The 27,639-nt window shown below is 36.0% G+C and overlaps 5 protein-coding genes and 1 long non-coding RNA gene across 6 annotated transcripts; 1 reads left to right on the top strand and 5 right to left on the bottom strand.

Moving 5' to 3' along the window:
- Positions 1–60: 60 nt before the first annotated feature.
- On the bottom strand, positions 61–4,191 carry LOC111017289 (RNA-binding (RRM/RBD/RNP motifs) family protein). Its single transcript, XM_022292995.2, has 2 exons — positions 4,030–4,191; positions 61–1,152 (listed from the first exon to the last, which is right to left on the bottom strand). The coding sequence occupies exons 1-2, from the start codon at positions 4,041–4,043 to the stop codon at positions 387–389; spliced, it is 780 nt and encodes a 259-aa protein (XP_022148687.1). The 5' UTR covers positions 4,044–4,191; the 3' UTR covers positions 61–386.
- Positions 4,192–6,824: 2,633 nt separating this feature from the next.
- On the bottom strand, positions 6,825–9,738 carry LOC111017394 (uncharacterized). The gene is made up of 2 exons (XR_015789169.1): positions 9,259–9,738; positions 6,825–7,663 (listed from the first exon to the last, which is right to left on the bottom strand). It is a non-coding gene; the product is annotated as an uncharacterized LOC111017394 (long non-coding RNA).
- Positions 6,939–8,735, top strand: LOC111017395 (chaperonin-like RbcX protein 2, chloroplastic). The gene is made up of 6 exons (XM_022293143.2): positions 6,939–7,078; positions 7,182–7,512; positions 7,820–7,911; positions 8,079–8,136; positions 8,226–8,291; positions 8,387–8,735. Exons 2-6 carry the CDS (start codon positions 7,183–7,185, stop codon positions 8,495–8,497), a joined length of 657 nt encoding a protein of 218 aa, XP_022148835.1. The 5' UTR covers positions 6,939–7,078; position 7,182; the 3' UTR covers positions 8,498–8,735.
- A 20-nt stretch (positions 9,739–9,758) lies between the features above and the next one.
- LOC148212633 (putative pentatricopeptide repeat-containing protein At3g01580) lies at positions 9,759–12,912 on the bottom strand. The gene has a single exon (XM_088120368.1). The coding sequence runs from the start codon at positions 12,381–12,383 to the stop codon at positions 9,843–9,845; it is 2,541 nt and encodes an 846-aa protein (XP_087976494.1). The 5' UTR covers positions 12,384–12,912; the 3' UTR covers positions 9,759–9,842.
- A 325-nt stretch (positions 12,913–13,237) lies between these two features.
- Positions 13,238–18,255, bottom strand: LOC111017410 (MATE efflux family protein). The gene is made up of 14 exons (XM_022293159.2): positions 17,973–18,255; positions 17,385–17,576; positions 17,052–17,173; positions 16,247–16,456; positions 15,954–16,144; positions 15,713–15,848; positions 15,514–15,610; positions 15,295–15,395; positions 14,704–14,867; positions 14,498–14,569; positions 14,302–14,418; positions 14,106–14,201; positions 13,699–13,820; positions 13,238–13,579 (listed from the first exon to the last, which is right to left on the bottom strand). The coding sequence occupies exons 2-14, from the start codon at positions 17,474–17,476 to the stop codon at positions 13,537–13,539; spliced, it is 1,563 nt and encodes a 520-aa protein (XP_022148851.1). The 5' UTR covers positions 17,477–17,576; positions 17,973–18,255; the 3' UTR covers positions 13,238–13,536.
- Positions 18,256–23,673: 5,418 nt separating this feature from the next.
- Positions 23,674–27,592, bottom strand: DIT1 (dicarboxylate transporter 1). Its single transcript, XM_022293091.2, has 3 exons — positions 26,203–27,592; positions 25,420–25,641; positions 23,674–24,261 (listed from the first exon to the last, which is right to left on the bottom strand). The coding sequence occupies exons 1-3, from the start codon at positions 27,319–27,321 to the stop codon at positions 23,899–23,901; spliced, it is 1,704 nt and encodes a 567-aa protein (XP_022148783.1). The 5' UTR covers positions 27,322–27,592; the 3' UTR covers positions 23,674–23,898.
- Positions 27,593–27,639: the final 47 nt, after the last annotated feature.

Raw genomic sequence — 27,639 nt, 5'->3', positions numbered from 1 at the left:
TCAACTTTAGTTTAAAGATAAAAATGTCATGGAGCAATAAATCAAGTATTACCCAACATATACATATGAACTCACCATGTGAACTCTGTCAAGATTGAAAATTTTTGTGAGAAAATTTTCACAGAACCTTGAGATATTTTAAGCATCTTCCCCAGATAAATGGCCTACCAACCAAATTCTTTTCACAAATTTATGCAGAGGAGAGCGATACGACCCACTCGCTTCTGACAAACAATGGTCCTGAAAGTAGAGTGTATGGTCACCAAAAGCTTACAATCAAACTTAGCTCCTATTCACTTGTAAGTAACTCCATAAACATGGATCCCTGCTGCAAAAGCAAAACAAAATAGTAATTGAAGAAAAACGGTGAATAGAATAGCTGGTGGTCACCGCCCTCTAGAGATTGCTTCGTCGAGCTCTTCCTGTGATGATGGGAACAGCTCTATGTATCGACTACCTAGCGTCATTCTGTCCTTGGCCATGGCTGCTTTCGAGTCTTGCACGTTGGCGAACTCGACGAATGCCTCCCCACTTGGCCTCCCCTCTGAATTCAGTGTTAAATGAATCAAGTCCTCCGATAAGTTAAAACCTTTGAAGAAGTCCAGTATGTCATCCTTGCCAGCCGAATATGGCAGTCCCCTCAATCGTAGTACACCCGTGTGTTCAGCAGAGTCTTTCACCTCGTTGTTTGGCTTCGACCAGCTGGGTGCAGTTCTTCTTGGTGAACCACCCCGGGCATCGAATACTTCATTTGCTAAAGCCTTGTAGTATTCCTGCCGATTACTCCTGAAAATCTCAACATATCTCCTGCCCATGTTTTGCCTATTTCTCTGAAGGGCAAAATCAACCTGCAGAGGGTAACCCAAAACACAAAAACCTTCCCCTGTGAATTTACCATTCTTGTGCACAAAAACAATGTCAACTATGTCCAGACCATGAAAGAACTCAGCAACATCAGTTTCCATGCAATCGAAAGGAAGACCTCGAAGTCTGACAACAGGAAACGGTGGTGGCTGACTAACGTATGCATAGGGACTTGTATTATACATAAAACCAGAACCAGGAGAAGTCCCGTAATAAGAAGATCCCTGATCAACTATCCGTTGCCGCTTTGCACCCATTTCACGACCATTGCCACCATCAACGTATGAACTGTGGTCAAAACAAAAACATGAAATTCACAAAATTAGAAACCGTATGAATACCCCATGCCAAAAGATTAAAAAATCAATGTATAACAATGTTAGGAAATTTTCAGGTTCTCCCATTCATTGGTATGCAGGCGCAAAGAGATGGTTGATGGCTCCTATGCATATCAAATATTTAATTATTTAGGGTAAAATTTCTTTGACTATTGAAAGATAAATCTGCAGTTTCAAGTTTCCCAAAAAGAAATGGGCAAACTTCACTATTTTCCCACTATAACACAGCACAGCCAAGAACTTGCTTTCAAGATCCACCTGTAAGATACCTTGAAAAGTATTTTCTAGCAGGGGACTGATTTAAATGAACCACTTGAAAGAATGTCAGGAATTTTCGCCATTCCATGGTTTCTAGCTCAGTCAGGTTCCTTCTAAAGAGTAGATTCCTCCCTTAGAGCACCTTAGACCATCAATGAAGAACAGGAAAGTAGTGCAGCAAGTTGGAAGCTTGATGAAATCTTGTAAAACAACTCATAAAGGCATCTCTCCTACATAAATATTTTTCCAAACAGAATCAAATCCACTAAATCTGAAGGAATATCAGCTGTCAACCTTTTGGTATCAACCAGAATTGAAGGCACTACTAGCCTCCAAGGAGAAGCAGACAAGGGCAGGAAGCCATCTGGTCAATTGGACATTGGAGTTTGATCTATATGCCTGAGCAAATGATTGGGCTCGGTATTGTTGGTAAAAGCTAAAAAAGATTTCTCCATTATCCAATAAGAAAATCACAGGCACGCACTCATTGGAAAAAGGGAGTGGAATCTTGCATGCAATTTTTCTTAGGTGTCTAATTTTCTCCAAAGAAGAGTCCAGTGGAAGCCTTTATCTTTTCGGGAATCTTTCTCCACCAGAATCAAATTGCCATGGCTTTTTTTGGTGGTGGGACGAGAGGCAGGATGAGAGCCAACAAGACGATGACAAAGCGACTTGCAGGAGAAATTGACATATACGTCCAAATACCAAATTCTCCTGTCTCCCTTCCTGTATGGTCTAAAGGAGCTAATTTGCAACAAAAGGTCTAAAAATTGTAAGACTTCCTCATCCTTCAGACATCTTCAAAAGACCAGGTTCCAGGTCATTGTTTCTTTAATCCTAACAGTCAGTTATCGTGCTATTTTCATTCTTCACAGTAGTATAGAGGCATGGGAGTAATCTGCAAGAGAGGTGTCAGTGAAGGGCAAGGGGGTAGCATTCCTCCCAAGATCAATTTATATTTCCATTCTCAGCTTTGCAATCCACTACAGTATTCAAACATTTGTTTCTCTACTCTTTATAAAGTGCCCTGGGCTTCGGGAGACCATCCATTCATTTGAGCACTGTATTTACTAGAAGTGACCAAGTGGCAGAGAGAACCTTGTTCATTTGGGAATCTCTATGACCATTTAAAAACGAGAGCCAGATTATGATTGATTACATTGTCAATACCCAAATCACATTTAAAAATATGAAGCTCGGGAATGTTACAAACGACACAGGAGCCACCTGTTGACTTGGAATCATCATGCCAGGAGAAATCACTAAAGTACTTCTCCAGAATTTTGGCCATAGCAATAGAGATTTTGAAAAGATGCATGTAGCAGGTCAAAATTCTAGATAAGACATGCTGAATAAGAGTTAGTTTGCTTCCCTCAGAGAATTTGCTATTCCTACACTTGCTATCTACCACCAATTCCCAACCCCAATGGGGGACACCAAGGTAGGGCATAGGCCAAGAACTTTACTACACCAGAAAAGGTTTGCGCTCTTGAAGCTTTAATTCTACTATGAGGTTTTCAATTTAGAAAATTGAGAAACGTAGTAGTGCTAATGCAACTGAATACCAACTTGCTTCATTTTATGTAGAAGCCCCTTTTCTTCAAGAAATTCCAACCAGTCATTTCAAAGGCCATCTCCACGTCAATTTTAAAAATCCAATGAACGCAGTTCATTCTTAGCAAACTTTTGAAAGACCATTCCCAATACTTCCAATTTTCTGTAATCAGTAGTGCATTTCCTTCCCCCTAATATCATTGACATTATATTTAAACTAGTCATGGATCAAAAACCTGAGAGTAAAGCAAAAACTGTGGTTCAACTATTTCATGGCAGCTTTTTGACGGATTTGGCATGACAGAAACAACTGAATTTTTTGTCAATATCTTTAGGGACGTACAGGAAGTCAAGGAGAGTATCATCTTCTCGGCCTCCTCCAGATGGTATACACTTATGGATTTATAGCAATTCATCGTTTTTTATTCACACCAATGGTGGAATTTTCATGTTAGCCTTCTTTGGTGGTTGAACTAATTCGACAATCCAGTCTTTTAAATTGTACAAATATGCCAACCAACCATCCCCAATCACTCAAACTTAGTAAAACACCAAACTTGACCTGCAAAATTTTAAAGTTAAAACTTCTATTTTACTTTACGCGCTAGTTTAACCATAGATCATATTCAAGCTGCACACGCCTCCTCTCGAGCATGCACGAAGGGTTAAGAACCCAAAAACAAAAGAAACTAATCCCGAAGAACAACATCCACTCATATACGGTCATTCCCAAAATCGGTGATATTCTAAGTAACAAAAGGTACCTCTAAACAATCATAATCCGATAAAAGAAAGAACGAAACTCTCTCAGTGAATGATAAAAGGAAACTGATAACCGCCGGTAGAAACAATTAACAAATAGCAGCTCAGAATCCCGATCAGTTCATAAATAAAAAGAGATGTAGACAAACAGAGACTCAAATCGACGTGAAAAATGTAAGAATTGAGGGGGGAAAAGGCATAGAAATAACCCAAAAAAAACTTGAGAATAGAGATCGGAGAAGGGGAAAGTTACCCTCGGTAGAACATGTTCACGCTGATACCGGATGCCCGGTTGTGAGGAGCAGCTTCAGTTGAATTGTGAAATCTGAATGAAAATTCCAAGGTAATACGTGAGAAACTGAAACTGAGACCTCCTCTTAAGCCTGAATGGACCCCCTAGCCTTCAGATTTCATCCTTGGCCCATACAAGCTTAAGAAATTATTAATCATTTCAATTTAATATATATTTTTCTCTAATTCTTTAATTAGAACTTTTTTTGTTTTTTTTAAATAAGTAATTTCTTAACCGGTTGAATTATAGTCATATCCGTTAATTAAATTGGTGAGAGATTTCTAATAACTAGTAAAGAGATGGTAAATTATAGATGTGACCTATGAGTTTTATGATGGGATGACCAACCTAACCATCAACTAGTTAATGTATACATGGTGGCTAATAAGTTGTCGGTTCGAATCTCCAAACCTTGAGTAGACGGTTGATGTATCATACTCGATTCTATCTTTCGAAGCATACATTTCCATCATTATTGCAACTGATCCGGCTATGTACTCGGTGCATGAGGAACTGTCTTTGATCTCCCAAATCGACTTATGACTTCCAGCCGTCCAACGACCTGTAACGCTAGTTACTATTCCAACTGGGGCTAAAAAGTAAGCCCCACAAGTGAGATGTACTGAACAAAAAAAAATTGTATATCTTTCTCTTTGGAGCTATAGCTCACGACATCATAAAACCATACGATTTTTTCGATGCTAGTTTTACGTGAAGAAGAGTTGACATTTCAAGTATCCATTTTAATAGAAACATTCTAAAACTACCCATAAGCTATAATGATAAGAAACAAAGTTATGTTTTTTTAATGATTTTTTTATCGGTCTTTATCTTGGGCCAGACCGGAATACATTCTACTTATAAGAATGAGTATGAGTGTTTCGTATTTTTATTTTAAGAAAAATAAATAAATTTTCGAATCTACACTTGTTTTCAACTCTCGAAGCATTTTGTCACTAACAAAATGATTTTAAACCACCTAATAAAAGAAGTTTCCAAATCGTTGACTCAAACCTAGGAGGGAAACATGTGTGATAACAAACATTTTTCTTTTATGGGGTTTGAATTAACGGATGCAAAAACAATTTTTTTTTTTATAACCTAGTGTATTCACATATCTCCATTACGAGCTATAGACAATTAAATAAAACTTAATCCACGAAATCATTTGATATATGGATAACATTGTTGTGGTAAAAGTTCACAGATTTGAAAATTTATCGTTTTTGGATTTATTGACTTATTGTGAAAGCTCAATCAATTTGACTATAATGAAAAAATAGCTATTAATCCATAGTCCTCACTGAAGTACATGCTCCACCCATATCAATCTATTACTTCTGTCTCTTAGAATATGACCATTTGAATAAAAAATCTACATAGAAGGATTCAAAGGAAATTAAATCAACAACATAAGTTGAACCCTTTATTTTGCAAGTTCTAAGCCGCTGGATCCAAATCTCAAATCTAATAAAAAAAATACATCAATTCATCCCTTCCTTTAAAAATTATTTTAGTAATGCTGAAACCATATTAGTTTTTGTGCCAAAGCATAAATTAAATTGTTGGAGTATCAAATAACTTTATGCTAGGTTAAATTAATGAGTAAAAGTTGCCAATCTGCTTAATTGATTGAGGTATATCTATACATTTTCTAAAAATTATTTTCATTATAAAGATGGTCCAGAATAAAATCTGGCCATGCTAATTTTGGGCCCAATAATAATATAATGGTGGGCTCACTGGGGTGTGGTTGAAGAGTAGGAAGCTGAAATGTCATTTGGGCTCCTCCATGGCCCATATAACGGGAAGACCGCGTTCATTACGCCACGTGGAAGACAAATTAAATTCACGTACCTTTCATTTTCGCGTTGGGATTTATTGACTTATTTATTTATTTTTATTTGTTGAAATTATTGACTAGAGTATGATACTTGCTCACAGAATATTCATTTGCCCATTATTCTCACGCATCTTACAGTGAACACCACTTTCCAAATTTGTTTCAAAATTTTAGAATATTATGAATCGTTAAGAATTTTAAATTAAAGATAGAATCACACTTTCTTTAAAAAGTAATATATTATATCGATAAAAAAAGTAATATATTATAATTATAAATAAAGAGAAGATATTTCAAGTTATCTTACAGAGGTTCTATTTACTTGACTTATTTCTAAACAAATTAATAGAAACGATTAAAATAAATTTTTATGCAGATTTATTTATTTGTACAACTGCGTGGCTTCCACGCGCGAACCTGCGAATGGGAAAGTTGGCGTAATTCTAAGGTTGAACCGTGTTGGTTTTGGTGTTCAATCTTAAAAACATATTTGAAAAGTTTTTTTTCCAAATACTCCGACGTGGCTGCCAGGGAATCCGCCAGATTCCACGCTAACCGTCCTACCGGAATGTTCTAGATTTTCTAACTCGATTTTGTTACATAAGGGATAAAAAATAAAGAAGAAAGGTGAAATCTCATTTTTGCCCTTATAATGAATAATTTATAATAGTTTACCCTCTATTTAGTGTTTAAAATGAACATATTTTAATGACTAAACTAAACAATATTATCGTTTTTTCCATGGTCGAAAGTTCAAATTTATAATATAATATTTAAGAAAAGGTTGAACCTTCAATTTTAAAAGAAAGATAGATATGAATATTTCAACAGATCATAATTGAGAAGTTAAAATCTTCTTCTTAGCAGTATTTAAAAAAATAAAAATCAGTAAATTTATTTTGAATAATAAAAAGGAGAAAAGTAAGTTTTTATAATTGCAGTGTTGGGACATTATTACATGGATAATTTAGGACCTCAAAAAAATTTATGGTTTACGTTGGCAGTCAGAATGCGTATACTGGAAAATGAGAAACGAGAAAAATGCAACAGGAAAATAAACCGCACACGCACACGCCCCTCCGAAAATCTCAAACCTTTTCTTTTTTTTTTTTCATCCCTTTCTTGTACAATTCCAAATTGAATTCTCTGAAGTTTGAGTTTCCCACGGTAGGTGAATCTTTGACCCGCCACCCATTTCCCATTCTTCTTTATATTTTATTGGGTATCTCCTCGATTCCTCATTGCAACTCCCAAATTCTTGCTTTTTCAGAATGGTGGCGGTCGGAGCTTCATTTGTTGTGGGTGCGCCGGTGCTGGACTCGCCGGCTTTGTGTCTGGACTCGCCGCCGATTACCAGCATGAGTCTCAGAAGTGGTGGGGATTTGGTTCTGCGTAGGAAATCCAAAGCTAAGAATCGCTTGGCCATGCCTGGATCAACGTTGGATTTGAGAAGTTCGTTCGTTAATTCCGGTGGCGAGTGGCGGCTCTCCGCCGGTGCCGTTGGCCACCGGAGCCGGAGGAACCAACGCCGGAATCGGAGGCTTGTTATTGCCAATGAATTTGCAGGGCAGTATGAGGACAGTTTTGACGATGTCAAAATGGTATGAATATGATATGACTCTTCTTCAATGGAAATTTTCTCAATCTTTGGTCTCCTGAATGTTGAATGTTTTTGGAACTTGGATTTTGCATTTTGACAATGGCTGTCTCTGTCTTTGCATCTTGTTCTAGATATTTGATGAATAAAATAACCTGAAAAGGGACAAAAGGAAATAAGCAAGAGAACTTATTTTAGCTTCCATCTTGTTTCTGTTTCTGATAATTGATGTCTTCCTCTGTTTCTTAAGTAGAGTAAGTTTTATAGAACATGACATTATTTTAAGCTTACCAGAGGCCTTCTACTTGCAGCAAATACAGAATTATTTCACATACAAGGCTGTGAGGACAGTTTTGAATCAGCTTTATGAGATGAACCCTACCCAATACAGATGGTTTTATGAGTAAGTGAAGCCTTTCACTCTAGTTTTTGTGAAGTTAACTCATCAAGACTTCCAATGTGAATGCTTAAACTATCCCTAACTTTCTGGAAATCAAAACAGTGTTTCCACAACAAAACACATTTCCATTTCCAAACCTAATCTTGAATTTCGTTTTACTACATCAACAGTTTTGTTACGAATCACAAGCCCGGGGATGGAAAGCGTTTCATCCGAACCCTCGTAAAGGTAGTATTGAAATCTTTAGATTCTTGAGATCTGAAAAGAGCACTCTCTTTTCATGTAAATATATTGGATGTTTATGCATATGTTAACAGGAGAAGCAGGACTTGGCTGAGAGAGTGATGATAACAAGGCTTCATCTCTATGGCAAATGGGTTAAGGTAAGGACAAGCTTGACATTTTGAAGACCAATTTATTTGTTGGAAGCATTTTAAGAACATGTATTGATTATGTTTTACTGTTGTTTGTTGCATAGAAATGTGATCATGCTGAAATATACAAAGAGATCTCTGACGAGAACTTGGACTTGATGCGAGAACGACTAATGGAGACCGTGATATGGCCATCGGAGGACAAGAGCTTTTAAAAGATTGGCTGACTAGGAGCTAAGCAGATTGTTTTTTTCTCATTCATTTTCCTCTAGTGTCAACCAATCTGGTTATATCCTTACTTTGTCATTCTCATTCATATTATTTTCCATCAACTAATAAATATTCTTACATCCACTATACAACGATTGTCAATGTAAATACTTTCAACATCTTATACATGTTAGAAGTATCAATCTTATTGAATATGTTGCTATAAAGAGTAGGCATTTTGGAGATTGGGGCACCTGCATCCTAACTGTTGTGTCAACAACCTTCCATCTGAAAGACAGTCATTTCTCATTTTTAAAGCAAAATTATGCAGGCATGTCATTTACTATGGTTAAACATGATTAAACCACCGATGAACCCAAAAGCTGGTGGGTTGAGGTAAATTTAATCACTTATTGGGTATCTAACACTCCCTCTACTTGTGGGCAATTTGCATAGGTCCAACACCATGTTAAACTACTAATGAACCTAAAAGCTTAAGTTGATGGGTTGAGATGAATTTATTCACTTATTAGATATCTAACGACTATCTTTAAGAGAAATTTTATTTGGCGATCCACTGGTCATCAAGGTCAAAGGTTGTTGGCTCATGGTGGTTGTTTGAAATAGTTTCTAATCATAATTTGCACTAGAAAGTAGAATGGTTTGTTTATAACCTCGGTCCATTTTACAATTCAGTTAATTAGACTCATGAAAAAGGAAACGTTGGGTAAGAAAACAAAGAAATTGATATAATAATCTCTATTACCTTTCTTGAAGCCGTTCAATCTTCCATTCGAGATTTGGTCTTAGGTTAAAGCCTCTTGTCTCCTATTGTTAACCTGGAGTAGATGATTCTCTGAGAATCAATGGTGGTGGACCATGTGGCCTAGGCCTTGGATTATTACCAAATAAAAAGTATCTATGTTCATCGTATATTAATGGGGTATTGATAGTACTGTTGAAGGTGCAGACATCAATGTTCACAAACAATGTCCGTCCACTAGCTGAGGTCAAAAAGCCTTGGGAAAAGTTTTTTAAGAATAAATCCCTTGATGGGGAAGAAGATGGGTGGAACAGGTGAGCAGATCATTCCATCTCATTTCTGTCGTTTTATTTGCATAAGGTTCATCCAACAAAAATGGAACTTGTGGCTTTCTGACATTTTCTTCACTCGACAGCATGTTCTTTCAAGAACTGCTGCCTCAAAGGTTGTCTGTCTATTGATGTTCTCTATTCTACAACCGTCCTCCCAAAACTGTACATATTTGCCCAGTCAACACAATCAACGTTAAGGCTAAAATGTTTTAATTCCCTTAACTCATTCTCCTGCAAGCAAAACTCGACACGATTTCAGCCCATATCTTTGATCAATGATGTCAAAGAATTCAAATTTTCGTAAATCTTTTCTGATTGAGGGTGTGATACGTCAGTGGCAGTGAAGTAATGGACCTGACTTCCAATTACAATCCAGCTAGTTCCTGGAGGCTTCCCTAAACCTTTATCTCTGAGCCACTTTCTTATTTCTGCAACCTCTGACCAAAGACCAGCTGCAGCGTAGATATTAGAAAGCAAAACATAATTTCCCGGATTAGTGGGTTCTAATTCAACAAGCTTTCCAAAGATGATCTCCACTAGCTTTTTATTGCTTTTAACCTGACAAGAACTAAGCAAAGCTCTCCAAATTGATGCATCAGGTTCAATGGGCATCGAGTTGATGAAACCTACAGCTTCAGCTAAATGGCCCCTGCGACCAAGCAGATCGACCATACAACCATAGTGAGCAAGTTCTGGAGTAATACCGAAATCCCGCACCATGGAATCGAAAAGCTGCAAACCTGTCTCGGTCAAACCAGAGTGGCTGCAGGCAGATAAAACAGACACAAAAGATACATTGTTTGGCTTGAAGCAATCATCCAACATCTGTGAAAAAACTAGAATAGAATCATGGCCACGACCATGCAAGCAATACCCCGCAATCATGGCATTCCACGAGACGATATTTCTTGCCTGCAGGGTATTAAATATCTTCTCTGCATATTGTATTTTACCACATCTTGCATACATAGTTATAAAAGCATTTGCTAGAGAAGCATCCAATTCAAGAAATTCTTCCCTTCTAGTTGTGTAAGCATGCAAGCATTGGCCTAGTGGCAGATGGGCAAGCTGGGTACAGGATGTGAGAATATTTATGACTGTCACAGAGTTAGGCTCCAGCTCAGAAATCATATGGTTAAAAAGCAATAGAGCTTTTCCTGCATTGTCATTCTTTAGGTAGCTAGAAATTAGGGAATTCCATGAGATTAAATCTCTATGAGGACATCTACTAAACAGATTTGTAGCCGATCCTTCATCACCGCAATTGATGTACATTTCAGTCAGTGAAGTGTTCAGAGAAGTATTTATTTCAAGACCGTATTTTATCGCAAGGCCATGAATGGATTGCCCAAATCTTAGATCATTTCCATCTTTACACGATGCAAGGAGAGATATCAATGTGTATGAATTAAACTTGGTTTCAGATTCACACATCATCTGAAAGAGTTCAAATGCTTTGGCTCGAAACTTACTCTGAGCAAATGCCAAGATCAATGTGTTCCATGAGATGACATCCAAGTCTCTCATCTGATCAAAAACTTTCTGTGCAGCATCGATTTGATGGTGTTCGACGTACATGCTCAACAATGCATTGCCTAGAATTACTTCGAGTTCCATTCCAATTTTCAAGGCATGAGCATGTAAGCATCTACCCTGTTTCAAACCATCGCTTAGACCTTCACATAAAGACAACATAATCACAACAGTTCGATCATCTTCTTTTGAGCCTTCTGAACGCATTTTAATGAACATAGCTATAGCTTCAGCATAAAGTCCAAACGCAATGTAAGCAGATATCATAGAATTCCATAAAGCAGCATCAAAGGTAGGAACAGCATTAAACAACAGACAGGATGACTCCAGACTTCCATTATCACTATACATTTTCAATAGTGAATTTATAATAAACAAGTCATCAACGAGATTGAACTTGATAGCCAACTGATGCAGTTGCTTGCCTAATTGGAGAGATCCAGATTCTGCACAGGCTTGAATTACCACCAACATTGTAACAGCATCAAATTTAATACCCTCAAGTAGCATACTAATGAAAAGCTTCAGAGCTTTTGTGTAATCTCCAATATCAAGATATCCTGTTATTATTGCATTCCAACTCACTACATTTCTCACCACCATCAAACTAAATACATGGTGTGAAACTGCTGCATCAAATCTCATATAAAATCCAATCAAAGCAGTACCAACATGAGCATCCATATCAAACAAACCATTTCTCAAACAATAAGCATGAATCTCTCGTCCTAATTTTAGTTTCAACATCTCAGCACATGCCAAAAGCAGAGCCACTATAGTACGAGAACTGGGTGTGAAGCCTGCCTTCTGCATCTCCATAAACAACAAAATTGCCTCACTATAGCACGAACACCTCACATATCCAGAAATCAAAGCATTCCATGACACCCCATCTCTTTCAGGCATTTCATCGAACACCTTACTGGCCTCTCCAACAAACCCACATTTACTGTAAAAATCAACCAACGCAGTCCCAACCCGAACATGTCTGATCAGATCCGTACCCCTGATACGAGAATGAATTCGTACCCCTTTCTCAATGGCGTTAAGCCTCTCGCAAGCTTTTATAACAAGAGGCATTGTAGCAGAATCAGGTGCAATGCCAAGAGATTCCATCTGGGTATACGTGGAAAGAATGGCATGGTCATTCTTAAGCTTAATTTGGTGCTTGATAGTTGAGTTCCAGTCCTTCGAAACCTTGAAATGGCCCTGTTTTGTTGTCGGGGAGAGTCCTAGGATGCTTAGGGTGACTGCAATCTCCATAGGCAAAGACCCACAAACATTTGGCGGGGAGAAAAAACAGAAGTGAAAGGATAAAGAATGGGTTTAACTTCACGTAGCTTTGACTTGAAACTGACTGTTGAGAGCTTTAACTGTCTGAGAGGGATACGATTAAACTTTTAATAAATATTAAAAAAAAAATCTCTAAAATCAACGTGGAATGAAATTTACCCTTTTCATTTTATGATCCAACGCTCTAAAAATAGCTAGAGAGAATATAACTTAGCGGTAATTAACATATATTTTTAATTAAGAGGTTATAAGTTCGATCCCCACCTCCACATGTTGTACTAAAAATGAGATATCATTCAACCTCTTTTATCTGTTATATATCTAACCATTTTTAAAAGTCTAGTCTCATAAACAAGTCCCCAATTCAAATTTGGGCTCAGACAATTTGATTATTATTTTAAAAATATTTGATCTACTTGAATAATTGAAAGAGATTACACGAACTTTAAGAAAAGAATATTAGAGAGAATAAACAAAATTAAAGATAAATAAAGTTGGTAACAAAACTTTAGAGTTGAAAAAAAATCTCAAATTTTAAAGTGAAAATTAGGTGAAATAGAAAAATAAATTTTAAATTTTAAACAGTAACCATTTTAAAAATTAATTTTCTATTATTATTTTTTTTTAATTTTAAATTTAAAATTTTTTTTGACAAAAATCACTGGAGAATCATCTCAAGTAATTACAAAACATATTTTAAATGGTCGATTCTAACCCTAATAAAAAAGTTAATTCTAACCGTGCTAAAATTACTATCAAAATGTGCCGTTAGTAGTGCCAACCAAGGAGTGGTACTCCTAAAAATTCAATATAGCACGTACATATATAAAATCGTAAATTATTTTGGTTTTTATTTATTACACTGATCTCAACAATGTCATTTACAGCTACATAACACTCTCATTTATATCTTCTATTTTGTTGTATACAAGCAACAGCATGTGCTCCCTATGCCTTCTCTTGTCTGTACATGAAATCAAAAGCTTCAGAAATTGAAGGTTTTATGCTAGGTGTCCTAATGCAACCCAGTAGATGAAGGTATTTTTTGGAGACAGATGAAGGATATGTCGAAGAAACGCAATCTGCAGCTTATCGATATCTTAGTCTTATGAACAACACGAATTTAGCACCAGAGAAAGTACCAAGGTCCTGTTCCAGTGCCTACCCTGTAAATGCAGGCAAACATCAGTTCAAAAACATTTTCAATATAATCCAGTTAGTTCAGCTGATTCTTCAGATGGATTACTCATTAACGAACGACATGAGTTACAGTTAGTAGTAGTACCTCCAGAACCCGGCTATTGTTCGTAAGCTCATGTAGATGGTTAAGGCGATCCAGATACCGATAAATCCTCGAGTTGAGGAGAGGATGAACAAACAGAAAATGCTGATGATAGCCACCAGAACCTGGAGAGGACGAGTATAAAAGTTATAATGATTGATGGGAGTGATTCATGTTTCGTTTGGGCGATCAATTATATTGCTTCACTTGGTATCTTACAAAAGCAACATGATAAATTCCATGCTACAATCTTGTTCATTTTTCGCTGGAATTAGTCTCTATTTGTATCATTGTTAGATCCTGACTTGATATGAATCACATGGCCGCTCTACCGTGGCCTTATTGATCGGACATGATTTTCAATGACGATAATTTGCGAGAGTGAGAGAACAAAGGGACAATAGACTTACCATGGAGTAAGCTGAGTACGCAAAATCAGAAGCTCCAAAGTTGATGCCATCAAAGACAAATGCCAAGGCGTTGATTGGTTGTGTGACAGCGACAAACTGCATCAATCAAAATAAAAATTCAGTTTCAATTCCATTTGAAATTGAAGTGAGTTATTGTTCCTATAGTTTGCTTTTTCAGGCAGACAAGATGACATACTGGAATTCCTATGCCAATAAGGTGTAGGACATTGACATCATTTGTAAATAACTTGGCCCCGAAACTCAACCCGACTCCAAGGAAGACTGCAAGCGCCAAGCCCAGAAACAATCCCAACTGCACAGTTCACAGTATAATTTTATAGAAATATGTATATATTAGAAGCGATAAGATCTATCAAAAAATGATTACAAACCTGTAATACTCGTGACGCTGCAGCCGTTGCCTTATTGTGGTCATTTTGGGCAAATGCACTTGCTAATATTGCCTGAAGAACAATACAAATTCTTAACTTGTGTGCAAGTTTATTTAAATGAAAGCAACTTAGGAACATGAAAGGCTTTTAATTCTTCGTGTCTTGGAGAGGACAAAGTTATATTGTGAAAGAGATCATTTCCGAACCTGCCCAGCAACGGCCAGCCCGTCTGCAAGTAGAGACATCGCCAACCAAACCTGCAAGCAAACCTGGAAGGCAGCCATTGATGTTGATCCCTGACGTGCAGCCAATGATGCAGCAAGCGTCACACAGAACGTCACAGCTACGACTCTCATTAATAATAGAAAGCCTGGTGAAAATTGAATATGGTTAATTCATAATCCTGGAACTTCAGATCGAAAGTAACTCAGTATAGATCTAAAAACTAATCTCAGCTAATTAAGCGGGATCATCCTGCTAATTGAGCTTATGTTGGTAACACCAAAACTTATGCATGGTTTTGGAGGAACTAATGATATTCATTTTAGTCAACCACTATTTACCATTGGCCTCGAGTTAGAGGTAAAACACGGAATGTATTTTAAAGAAGAAAATGAAAACAGAGAGGTCTCAAAACAGAATCCAGATTGCTCTGTTAGAACATTTTCCTTATCATCAAGATTAGTACCTGAGGCTCTTTGATCAAAATTTTAAGCCATTGGCTCAACTTTTTGTAGCTAAGAAATAAGTATTTACAGCATGGTTCACAGTACAAGTACACATATCTCGTCCCTTACCATTTTTCAAAAACCGACTAAATTGCAGATGTTTGATACTAGGAGGTAAGAGATTAACTTGTCCCATTAATCTCCAAAATAGTATCAGTGCAATTAGGTATCTACAAAAGGAAAAAAAAAAAAAGTAAATGTAAAACGATAAGTAGCAAATCCTCGGATGTCGTGGTAAAATAGAAGTCGAAGGAAAATCGTGGAGTCAGCATATAACATAATACTTACTGCGACATAACATGTGCAATGGCTGCACCGCTGACGCCTAAATGAAAAATGAAAATAAATATTGGGTCCAGAATAATGTTTGTTGCATCTCCTGCCACTGAAGCAGAGGAAGGGAGAAAATGTAAGTATCAGATAATTCAAAGGTTCCAAAAAGAAAAGGTGGTTTTGAAATCCTCTTTGAGTTTTTCCTTGTGTATACCAGTTGCATATAAAGGGGTCTTTGTGTCCTTAAATCCACGAAAGACCCCTTGCATGGCCAACGAAAGAAGAACTGCTGGGGCACCTAGGGCTCTCAATGTTAAGTATTGCAGTGCGGGAGTCATCATCAATGAATCCTACATTCATGTTATGCAGCTAAAGTCACAATATAAGAAAGTCTAAGGCATTAATCTAAACAGCAGATCAAAGCCTCTAGTTATTTTTTAACAGCAAGTACTTACAGACTTGACTCCCATAAAGTTTAATAGAGGCTTTGCTCCAGATATCAAGAAGATGGCTTGAATGAGGCCAAGAACACCACCAATAACCAAAGCTGATGAGGCTGATGGGATATATCTTCTTTCATTCTCTCCTCTACCACTGTCAAATCTCCTATCCACTGAGTTTGAGTGGTGTGTGTTCTCACCTTTCCCTGACAGGTATAACAAATGAAATCGGACTAAGAAAACACACTCTAATCAGCTTTAATCTTCAAAATGTGGGAAGGTTGAGAAGTGGATGAGGGAATACATACCATTCTGTGGTATCATCAATTTTTTCTCATCATTTGTATATGAACCCGTCTCCATGTCGTCATTTCCCTCCACTTGATTGTAAACACTTCGAATAGTATCTTCCTCTGCAACAAAAGATGTAGTGACACTTACAAGGGGGAAAATTGCAATTCTTGAGACTTGATTGAATAATGCAATAGCAACTCCAACAGCAGCAAGCTCCACAGGACCTGCACGGATACAGAGAATATGAACACACTACAAAGTCTTGAAAGAAAGGAAAATACTTAGGTCTTCACTAGTGAGAATCTATTTTATCCTGACCATATGAAATGCAAAAATATAAATTTTTAAAAAGATCATGAGTTGTCAATTTTTCAGTAGTGATGAGGATAGAGATAGGTCCTCATCGATCACGACCTAACTATTTTCCTTAAAGAAATGACACAAGTGCTACTACCCCTACCAACCAAAACAATACTTTCTCTATACACCTATTAGTAGAATCTTCATTTGACATTTTGACACGGTGGATTTTCACAAGTCTATTTCTAGTAGATTTAATAGATAAGTAGATTATACTAATAAAAATTAACGACTAAGAATACACCACATCATGGAGTCCGCACTGACCAGTGTGCTAGCAAGTATTTTTCTACTAGCAAAATAAAAAAGATTAGAAAGTATTTTTCACAAGTCTATTCCTCAAAGTGGTACAATAGTATTACCAAAAAAAAAAGGAAAAAAAAAAGAATAAGAAGAAGAAGAAGAAGAAGAAGAAGAAGAAGAAGAAGAAGGAAAGATTAGAAAGAAAGGCAGGGTTACCTATCTGTCCAATGAATGCTGTATCAACTAGGGAAGCTACAGGGTCAGCTGCCAAAGCCAGTGCGGCGGGCAAAGCAATCTGGGCTATTTCCCGACCAAGTTCATCCAACTTAAAGACATTCCTGTTTCACAAAAAGAACAAGAATTACCTATCAGGCTCTCACGTAAAGAAGGGTCCTTATTATGAACATTCTAGATCACAACTAAGAAACCTGAAATCTAAAATACAGTTCCTCATTTGATCTGTTTCTAGAAAGAGCATAGCGACCCTCTGGCTTTTTAAAATTAGAAACAGACAACAAATAATTGATAAGTTTTCAGCGGCTTCTTAACCTGGCATCCTTGAAGAAAATACGAATAGGAGTTCTCGTTTTATCCCAAGATGGATAAGGATCATCTTCCTCAGACATGATTGAGAAGGCCATCCACCGAACTGTTTTGAAAAAATCAAGATGCTATGTTCTCAAGTAACACAGGCAGAGAACTACAGCCCCCAAAGGACTTTCCGAAATCGATTCCCAGAGCCTGCAGAATGAACGAAAACGTCGACAATTAAGTTGTCTCAAAACCCAAAACCGAATACAAAATTTTGAGGGACAGAAGACGATATATAATGATGAAACCCATCCCATTTACTGGGTCTGTCAAGTAACTTAGACTCTGGACACCTAACTCAGAGACAGAGATTCAATTATAATAAGATAGCTTTTGCACAAGAAAGTCAAGGAATCGGGCCAACAATTCAATGTACGGGAAGACGTAAACAGTTGAATCCTCAGACTAAACTTCCTAATTCGTAACCTCCATGAAACTTCCGATGAAAAACATTTTCAACCCACAGTCTAAACAGAAGGAATTTCGAGAGAAGTTCGTGGGTGAAAGTGAAACAGGGCGTCACAAAGACATTTCAAAGTTAAATACCTAAACTCCGACGGCGTGGAAAAGACCCACTTAATTTTCAGTGCGCAGAAGAAAAGGGGGAGAGGGAATTTCTCTTCCCGCTCGAATTTAATCTCGACCCAGAAGCCGGAAAGCCAGATTCCGAGGAGGAGAATATTTAGATACAGAAGAAAACCCACGAGGCTGCCATTGGAGCAGCTACAGAAAATTGGGAAATGAACTTTGATTAAAATTCCCAAGTCTTGTTTTCCTGAGTTATGGTTTAAGTTGGTGAATGGAGGCAAAAGCAAGTGAGGCACTTTCTAGGGAAGAACTACTCGACTCACAAGTCACATGCACATTGACGGGGAAGCGCCAAGCGGCAAATGGGGGGCCCTTTTCTTTTCCGCCATTGGAGAGTAAGAGGGTTAAACACGTAATTTCACTTTGCGTAATGAAATAATTTCGACGCATTTAATACCAATAATAACTAATTTGAGGTTGGTTTTTCAGGAGGATTTTAAAATATGTACTATATTCGTACCTATCTATTTATTTTATGTTATTTATTTAATTGACTTCTTTTTTTATGGAAAATTGTAATGAGGGTAAAAAATATTCCAAAATATGTCAAAAACAAATATAGTAAGTAGCATATCAAATACTCATATCAGTAGTATATCAGACACTCATATTAATAGTATATTAGATGTATATCGCATATATATTACATAGACATTCATATCAGTAATATATCAGATGTATATCACATACATATTGCAACTATATTAGTAGTATATCACATATATATATGTACAAATAGAGTTATCATTTTAAAATTAGACTTTTCTTTAAGAAATAGTGTTCTATTTAAAAAAAACTAAATGTGGTTACTATTTTGCTAATTTTAGTAAATGTTTTTGACATATTTACAACTATCAATTTCTTCATTGAATTTAATAACAGAGTGGTAATTTAAGCGTACTGCTTTTTGGTGGATGATATATGTATCTTTTTTTAACCTAATATATGTATCTTAATTAATTATGTAATTGTTATTTTTGTTGTTTATAATTTAACAAATATATCACATTAATATTTCTTTTAGTTGTACACATGAATTTAGTTCATCAAACTACAATACACCTCATCAATTAATACATTTTGATGGGTCTCGGCATCATTATTAAAAAAATAAATTTCAAAAAGTACTTACGAACTTTACCTTTACTTTAAAAATACTCATATCATTACAAAAGTTTTAATAGTAATATTAAAAATACAGTGCCGAATTTATAACAACATAATATTTGATGCTCAATTCTATTCTAGTACCCTATTTTGACGGTCTTCCTTTTTAAAATGATAATTTCTTCTAACATTTTCTTTCTTTTTAAACTTAATCTAGACCCACCTCTATTTTAATTGTCACATGGTTTCATATTTTCTCATATTGACTTTTCGTTCAAAATATGAATAAATATTTACTCCAAAATGTACATAAAAAGTGAAAGTGAAGAATAGTATTTAAACTTTTAAAATAATAATAACAATTTTTCAAATAAATGATAAAATTTTAGAGTATATTTTGTAATTTAATCCTGTAACTTCGGGAAATTTCCAACTACCACAGACAACGTTTTCAATGGTTTATGATGTGACACGTGGCATATATTAATTGATACTGGGACAAGTGGCAGAACCAGATTCAAAGTTTGGCAAAATGCCCACTTTTGCACTGGGAATTGGTTCATTGCGAAAATAACTATAATACCCCTATCGAGAATGGGAAAGTTTTTTCATTTTTGATCGCGTTACTATTCTTATTTATCATCGTTATTTATTTATTTATTTGTTTTAAGTTGATATTGAAAAAGGAAAAAAGAAATTCTAATAAGATGAGATTCGTCAGCAAACGAGTATTCCAATTTCATTTTTCACGCAATGCAAAACGTACAAATCTTACATATATTCTCAAATACAAACATTCGAACACTAAAATTTGGAAGAATCAAACTATAAAAAAGAATAATTTTTACAAACATATCAAAATATTTAAGTTTGAAAGTATGTATGATATTAGATATCTTTCGACACATCGATATTTCCATGTATCCATAAATTCGCCATCAAGATGGCGGATAAATCAACATTTCCACTATATTACAAAAAATCGACAGAATATAAAAAAATATCAACAAAATTTTGTTAATATATGCATAAAATTAATAGTAATCATTTTTAACTTATTTAGAAATAAAAAAAATATTTATTGTTAATTTAAATAATTTTTTACGATTTTTTAATTGAATCTAACTTTTACATAAACATCTGTCGCCAACGACATTTTGTCGATGTTTTTAAGAAATTGAGACCTCAGACATTTAAAATTTTGCTTGAAAGAACAATCTATTAGGAGAATATAATAACTTACAAGGCTGTTCAAATTCTATTATATTTTGGCTGACAAATTTTTTTGAAGCCTATACTTTCTTTTTATGAATTGCAAAATGTTCATGAACTTTATTATAAAAGTTGGTCTAAAGTTTGAAAAGTTAGTTGAAACTGACACTAGAGAGAGACGATGCTTTTAAGTGGCCACTGAGTTTGATCTTTATTGCACACTTGACTTAGTTGCAGCTCTACCAAATTAGTTGAGAATTTTTTAATATATTATGATAAGTTAACCAGTTAAACCATGTTCAGTTGTCGAACACGCCAATATATCAGTAACAAAAAATAATAATTAAATATTGTTTTTTACCTGGTAATCTTTTTATTATAAAAATTTGGCGATGACTATATTTTAATTGGTTAAAATGTTAATAATTTTTACTAGCTCAAATTTCTATATTTCTGTGTCTATAAAATAGTTTATCAATTTTAGTTTTTTTTTTAAAAGAAAAAAAAAAACTAACTATTTTGATTCTTAAATGACCAGAAGGTCTATTTAAGTTCCTTAACTTTTATTAAATAATTTTTAATTATTGTTATAATTCTACCACCATTACTTAATATTTTGCTTCAGCCAATTTAGATGGGTCCATATCAACATTTGCAGTAATGATTAAACATAAATCACCTAAATTAAAATAGCTATTTTTTAATTAAGGGACTAAAATAGATATTTCGAAAATTTATGAATCAGAATGGAACATATCTAAAAGTTTAGGGATTAAAATATACATTTTGAAAATTAAAAATTTTGAAAAAGATAATTATGATAAAAATTGAGAATATTTGTAAAAATTGAGATTGCTATATAAATGAAATTACTATGGGATATCTTATGAATTTTTTAATGACAAACTTTAAAGTATTCTGAAAAGAAAAAGATTGTTTATTAAAAAATTAATAATTAATAATCAAATAAAAGATATCAACTCCTTCTAAACATCGCAGTATTTTATTGTCAATATGACTTTAACTTAACTTAATGGTAATTGATATTATCTCTGATATAGTCATGAGTTCAAATTCCTCGCCCCGTTTAGTACTGAAAAAACAATAATTTAAACATATTTGTATTTGAATGATTTTTAAATTGTTTGAAATATACGAGGATGAAATTAAAACTTTTAGATTATTGCGGAAGAAATGGAAAAATAGTGTATATTTCAAACATAATAATAATTTCGGCATATTTATATAATTACGACTAGCTAGTGGTTGAATAAATTTTAAATTTCATTTCTTTCTTTTTTTTTTTATATCAAATTTCATCTTTTACCTTTTATGTTTTTAAGTTTTAACTATTTGTATGCAGGTATGTCATGTGATGCCTAGGGTACCATTCCCCAACAATAAATATATCTAGTGTGCTAAGTTTTTTTTTTCCTTAATTATTTTTTATATAACAATAAATATGAAGTCAGAAAATTTAAATTTCCAACTCAAAGAAAATAAATGTTATTTACGACTAACTTTTATTGAAAACTTGCAAATTTACAAGTCGCACTAATTATTATTATTATTTTGGTTGAAAAAAATATAAATGGACTAAGGCTAATATTCTTATTGATTAAAAATTCATATAATAATGGAATGGAAGCAATATAGCTTTCGGAGATTTAAGAAGATAGAGTGAAAATTAATCTCTCCAACTTTAAAAGATGTCATGGCAACTTAAATTTTATTAGGCTTCAAGAGTCAAAAAGTTTGAGTCTTATTATTTATTTACATGTGAAATGTAATTAATGATCACGATGCGAAAAGACAACTTTAGAAAACAATATTATCATAAATGTCAATTACACCCCAATTTATTTTTAACATAAAGTTCTAAATGCCTCGATTATATTCCCTACATTTCACTTTTCTATGTAAACTTTCAAAGGGGTTTGTATAAATTATTTGTCACATAAAGTTGCTTTTCACATTTATCAAACATTTTTTCAAGAGGTGGTATAAAAAAATGATTACTGAATCATCGCTACCAACGTCATTGTTAATTTTCTACCATCTTTTTGAAAAATGAAAAAGAAAATTTGAAAAATATTAATGTTGTATTGTATATTACGTAACCGATATTATTTATTGTTATCAAAAGAAAAAAAAAACCGATATTATTTCTTCAAATCATTTATTGTTATGGTTATAATTATTAGAAGATTTCGCTTCAATAGTCACAAATGAAACTCCGAATTCTCGACGGAGTTCATTTTCTTCAAAAGGGAAGTTTTAGCCGTGATATGCTATTTTTTCAACTCCTTAGTCATTGTGTGGGAAGCTTCATCCTCACTCGTATTTTCAAGTTTGAACCCACAAGGGTGTTTTGAAGATGAGGCATAAATCTTCCACCCTTTATATAATTAATTATTTCCCTTTGAAATTAAGTTAATATGTTCACAAAAATAATTGCAAGAACTAGAAAAAACTTGCCTAATAGTACATCAACTCAAATATCTTCGAAAAAGTTTGATCAAGTGGGGAAAATGGTATTATCACATCATATTTATATGGGCCTTTATTGAGTAAAGATATTGTTTCAAGTTTTAACGAATAAAGAAAGTTCAAATACTATTTTCGACCTTGATTCTATATATTTTTTGTCTAAAATAAATATGTTAGAGGTACAGCCACGAAAATAGTATTTTGTAACAAAATTATTATGAATAAACAGAAATCTAAAAAGGAAAACAGTTGATGAGCTTTAGAATAATCATCAAATCGTGCATGCATTAACAGCATTGTTATTAGAAAGTTGAGGCTCCACTAACAAAGCAAGGCTTGGTCAACATCATCTTTATTGATTCCAATTGGAGGTTTGTGTTATGGTACACGTACATTCCACTTCCATCCATTCCAATTCCATAACGCAACTTTACTTCCTTTCTATGCCTCAGAATTTCTCTGCTTCCATTCCATAAAGGTGGTGGGAACCCACACCCCCTAATTCTCACCATAAACTTCAATTCTCTACAACAATTTCTACTGCCTAACACTTGAGTTTCCTGCGTATCCTCCTCCTCTTCTTGTTTATCTCAATTATTTCATCATTCAAATGAAAGACACACACACACACAGTTGCGGATTGACCAACAAACTAGAATCATTCAATTCATGGACAAAATAAGAAGAGATAGCAACACCAGCCTTCATAGCCACTCCTCGGGAGTTCTTCGTCCCATTTTACGTGGGTTCCCGAGCAACAATAAATGAGAACATTACTAAACGGTCCTGTACAATTCATTTTGCAGGGGGCGATCATGTGTGATATGTCACAAATTGCAAACAATTAATCTGCAAAGTCAAAATTTCTGGTACACGTAAATTATATCTCCAGTAACATCTTTTGTAGTTTCCAGATTACAAGCTCATTGATGTCACTAGAGGATCATTTCTGATGTGAAAATAATAATTAAAAGAAAGAGAAACTACAACATGCCTCAAAGGCCTAGTAAGAAAATTGCACCTTGAGACATTAACAAATTCAGGGTGGTTTAATCCTTCTGCTAGATCAGTTGCTTTACCATAAACCAATGGCCTTCCACCAGATGCCCCCAGCGCCGAGCCAGATAATGATGTTGACGACCGATACGAGGAACCCGTAGCCCCACCATTGGGCAAGAGGAACATAGTTGGCACCATAGAAAACAGGTGCTGACCCAATGCCGTAGTGGGTTAGGCCACCCATCAGATTAGATAAGAAAGAAAGAACAATTGCTCCAAAGTAGGGGGGAGTCCCCAAAGCACTGGCAACGGATAAGAAGGCTGTAAACATCGCGCCAATATGAGCAGCTCCACTAGCAAAGAAGTAGTGGGAGTAGAAATAGAGAAGAACTAAAATGCCGAATGAGAGCTGCCATGAAAGACCAAGTCCACCAACGAACTGTGGAAACAACACAAACTTGTGAGAACAGACTCATCCATCGTGGTACAATAATAATTATAGATTGCCAATTGTGACAGCAGCATTTTGAATGTATAAGAAGATTAAGCGGTATAACTATGTGCAAGGATTAGAATTGGAGCCTCATATGCAACATCTGGCTAGTTTTGTACAAAAAGTATTGATCAATGGAGAAAATCTTGAAGGGGTTACTACTAAGCACAAGCAGACATCCATCGGAATTCAGCAGTTGGTAGTTGATGATATTACACTTGTTACCTCATGAAGCCATAAAATATGTAAGTTAGATTCAGAGATGAACTGTGTAAAATTTTTCTTTACGGTTTCCTTTCTTTTCCCTCTTGAGGCTTTTCCTTGGGCGAAGGAGGTGAAGATTCAAGCATCACTGATGGCATAAGTGGTATCTTGAGGTACATGCCGTGGACTGAGTAGTATGTCACTTATTTTCATTCCTCAGATGTGTGGTGTCATTAGTTAAGATCTGTTGTTAGTTAAAGTTCCACCATATGGACTCCACTAGACACGATCCTCCAAGTGTTAACTGTTAACTGGAAATAGTGATCCCTACTAGACACCATCACACTCCCTTCACTTAACCATATTTTTATCTCGTGGAATGTTGGTGGCCTCCAAAACCTAACCTAATATCCTGCTCCCACATGACTTTCTTTTGTGCCTATAGAGACTATCTTCTGGTTGTCTCTCGAAAAAAAAGAAAAAAAAATTGTCCCAGAATATAGTATGTTTTCCTTCCATAAAATTGACAAGAGTACCAATTTTCTCATGCAAATCTGTACTGAGGAATATTGAATTAAAAATTAGAGGTATCTAGGAAAAAATCGCATGGATAAAAGCCAAATACCGTGAACCCAAGCATACATAAAGTAAGTTTATAATGAATTTTGGAGATAATACTTTTGAGTGAAACACTTTTTTCTAAGTACTTTACAAAAGAATCCTAATTAATCCTGTGCTTTTTAAGTATGTTTAGAATTTGGAAAGTCACTTAATTAATTAAAAGCATTTTTCTTATTTTAAAAGTCAAGCCAAACACAATTTAATCATGCAAACATTCATGTCGTCAAATGATCAATTGCCTAAGCAAGGACATATGAATAAAGGGAATCTGAGGCAAACCTTCACAACAGTTTGGCTGAACCAGGAGATGAGACCATATTTGTTGAGATACCCTGCCATTGCAATGAGTGCAGCAAACCATGTTAGAGTGTCCCAGGCAACAGCTTCTGCCAAGCACTCTTTCCATGTCACGACCCCTGTCACAAGGAGGACGGACAATCCCAAAATGGCAGCAGTGACAGCATCTACATTAAGAACCCCTCCAAAAATCCAAAGACCCACCTAATCCAAGGAAGAAGACAGGAAGCTGTTAACATGTCCACAATGCAATTTAAAGCAATGGAACTTTCCTTAGTACACAAAAGATTGTAGTGGGAAATACAACTACCACTTGATAATTAGGCAGCAAGTATTCAGAGCTGCACAAAGCAATACAATTTGGGCACCAAATATTGACAGGAGTAAAAAGTCAGTACTAGAGTTTGACGTCACAATTATGAAAAGAGTATGACAGAGTAACACAATTTGCACTTGCTGATCAGCTAATTACATTAACATGACCATAAAGTAATACACCCTCCTCTACATGTTCCAGCGCAATCAATAGTCTTCTAAATTTTAAGATAAGTGCTTTTCAGAGTGTAATGATAACAATTAAGTAAATGTAAAAACAATGGAAAGAACATAAAATAGTTATAGTTATAAAGTAACTCAAGAGTCGAGTAGTGGCTTAAGATATAGGACATGAAGTTCCCCTAGTTCAACCAACTCGAAAGGAAACACCAAAAAGCAAAAGTTTTGAAAATGATACAAGCAAAAGAGTAGGGACACAAATGTTTATACCGTGAGAAGCAGAGTTCCAGACATTATAATCTCGTTCTTGGTCATTGGTCCCATCTTTTCCAACTTCTCTCTCGCAAGCTTTGGTGCATCCGGACTGCTCTTCACCGTGGGTGGATAGATCACATACAAAAGCAATGGCACCACAATCAAGGAGATCAATCCTGGAACAATCGCTGCTTTAGCCCAGTCGGTCCATCCAATCGTCTGCTTAATCGTGTTATACGTCAGAGTCGCACTCAAAGGATTGGCAGCCATGGCCGTCAAGAACATGGATGATGAAATCACCGATGTTTGAAAGCAAGTGAGCATCAACCACGATCCCAACCGGCGCTCCGTCCCGTCACCGGCATTGCTACCGCAAGCAACACAAAGCGATTTCACCAATGGAAGGAATATTCCTCCTGCTCTGGCCGACACCGAAGGAATTGCCGGCGCCAACAAGGCTTCGCTGAACACTAAACTATACCCTAACCCTAACGACGAACTACCGAATAGAGAAACAAATTGATAAGCAATTCGATTACCAAGTCCAGTCTTAATAAACCCTCGTGCGAAGAAGAAGGCGAGAGCGATGAGCCAGGGGATGGGGTCGCCGAAAGCGGAGAAGGCAGCAGAGAAAGTTAAGGTTTTAGTCAGAACGGAGGCGCCGAGTCCCAGCAAAGCAACGGCGCCGAGAGGCAGTGGCTGGGTAATAATCCCAACAATGGTAGCGAGGAAAATCGCGAGCAATTGCCATGCGTTTCGAGAAACACCAGACGGAACCGGAAGAAACCACATAATGATACCCGTAGCAATCGAAGCTATAAGTGGCTTTATCGCCGCACCTTGCCATGGCTGAGATGCCGGAGCTACAGCAGCTGGAGTAGAGGAAGCTGCTCGGACAGTAAAGGCACCGAGATTTCCACGAGAACTTCTCGAATCTAGAGTTGGTCTAATGAATTTAGCTTCATTGGATAGAGAAGACGGAATGCGGATGCTAGTTCTGACGCCGCTTCCGAAAATGGCGGTTTTGGGAAGACTTGGACGGAGAGAGCAGCGGATTTGGGGATTCGATTCAGATTTCGGAAGGCGCGACCGGAGAGAAGGGAGATATGAGGAAGTAAGCGCGAGAGAGGCCATGAACCGGCAGTGATCTAAGGCGGCGGCGGCGGCGCCTAGCGGTCGGAGATTTCAGAGGAGCAGCCTCGGACGGAAAAATAAGCTCCGGTGGCCGTGGAGATTTTAAAACAAAAACCGACTACTGGACATAGATCCGACGGCGGAGTTTGCGATTCGATTGGAAAGAGATCGAAAATTGCAGTGAAAAAAGTTTAAATTGGCTTCGAAGGGTCCGCCGGAGTTGGTTAATGCGGCGGACTTTTCGAACCGGTAGCAAACCACGTGGTATTTCTAAATAGAATCCAGCTGATGACATGGACGAAGGGAAGAATTTCATCC

The sequence above is a fragment of the Momordica charantia genome (assembly GCF_013281855.1).
Source record: "Momordica charantia cultivar OHB3-1 chromosome 2 unlocalized genomic scaffold, Mcharantia_2.0 BLBB01000002.1, whole genome shotgun sequence".
Lineage (NCBI taxonomy): Eukaryota > Viridiplantae > Streptophyta > Magnoliopsida > Cucurbitales > Cucurbitaceae > Momordica > Momordica charantia.
This window is presented reverse-complemented; position numbering and strand designations above follow the sequence as displayed.

Excerpts from the sequence above, each read along its gene's own strand:
- LOC111017395 (XM_022293143.2), top strand. The coding sequence starts at position 7,183 with ATGGTGGCGGTCGGAGCTTCATTTGTTGTGGGTGCGCCGGTGCTGGAC. Across the intron at positions 7,513-7,819 it reads GTTTTGACGATGTCAAAATG|CAAATACAGAATTATTTCAC; the intron begins GTATGAATATGA and ends TTCTACTTGCAG. Across the intron at positions 7,912-8,078 it reads CAATACAGATGGTTTTATGA|TTTTGTTACGAATCACAAGC; the intron begins GTAAGTGAAGCC and ends CTACATCAACAG.
- LOC148212633 (XM_088120368.1), bottom strand. The coding sequence starts at position 12,383 with ATGGAGATTGCAGTCACCCTAAGCATCCTAGGACTCTCCCCGACAACA.
- LOC111017410 (XM_022293159.2), bottom strand. The coding sequence starts at position 17,476 with ATGGCCTTCTCAATCATGTCTGAGGAAGATGATCCTTATCCATCTTGG. Across the intron at positions 17,174-17,384 it reads ATTTTCTTCAAGGATGCCAG|GAATGTCTTTAAGTTGGATG; the intron begins GTTAAGAAGCCG and ends TTTGTGAAACAG. Across the intron at positions 16,457-17,051 it reads AGCATTCATTGGACAGATAG|GTCCTGTGGAGCTTGCTGCT; the intron begins GTAACCCTGCCT and ends GTATCCGTGCAG.
- DIT1 (XM_022293091.2), bottom strand. The coding sequence starts at position 27,321 with ATGGCCTCTCTCGCGCTTACTTCCTCATATCTCCCTTCTCTCCGGTCG. Across the intron at positions 25,642-26,202 it reads CTGGAACTCTGCTTCTCACG|GTGGGTCTTTGGATTTTTGG; the intron begins GTATAAACATTT and ends TCCTTGGATTAG. Across the intron at positions 24,262-25,419 it reads TCAGCCAAACTGTTGTGAAG|TTCGTTGGTGGACTTGGTCT; the intron begins GTTTGCCTCAGA and ends TTGTTTCCACAG.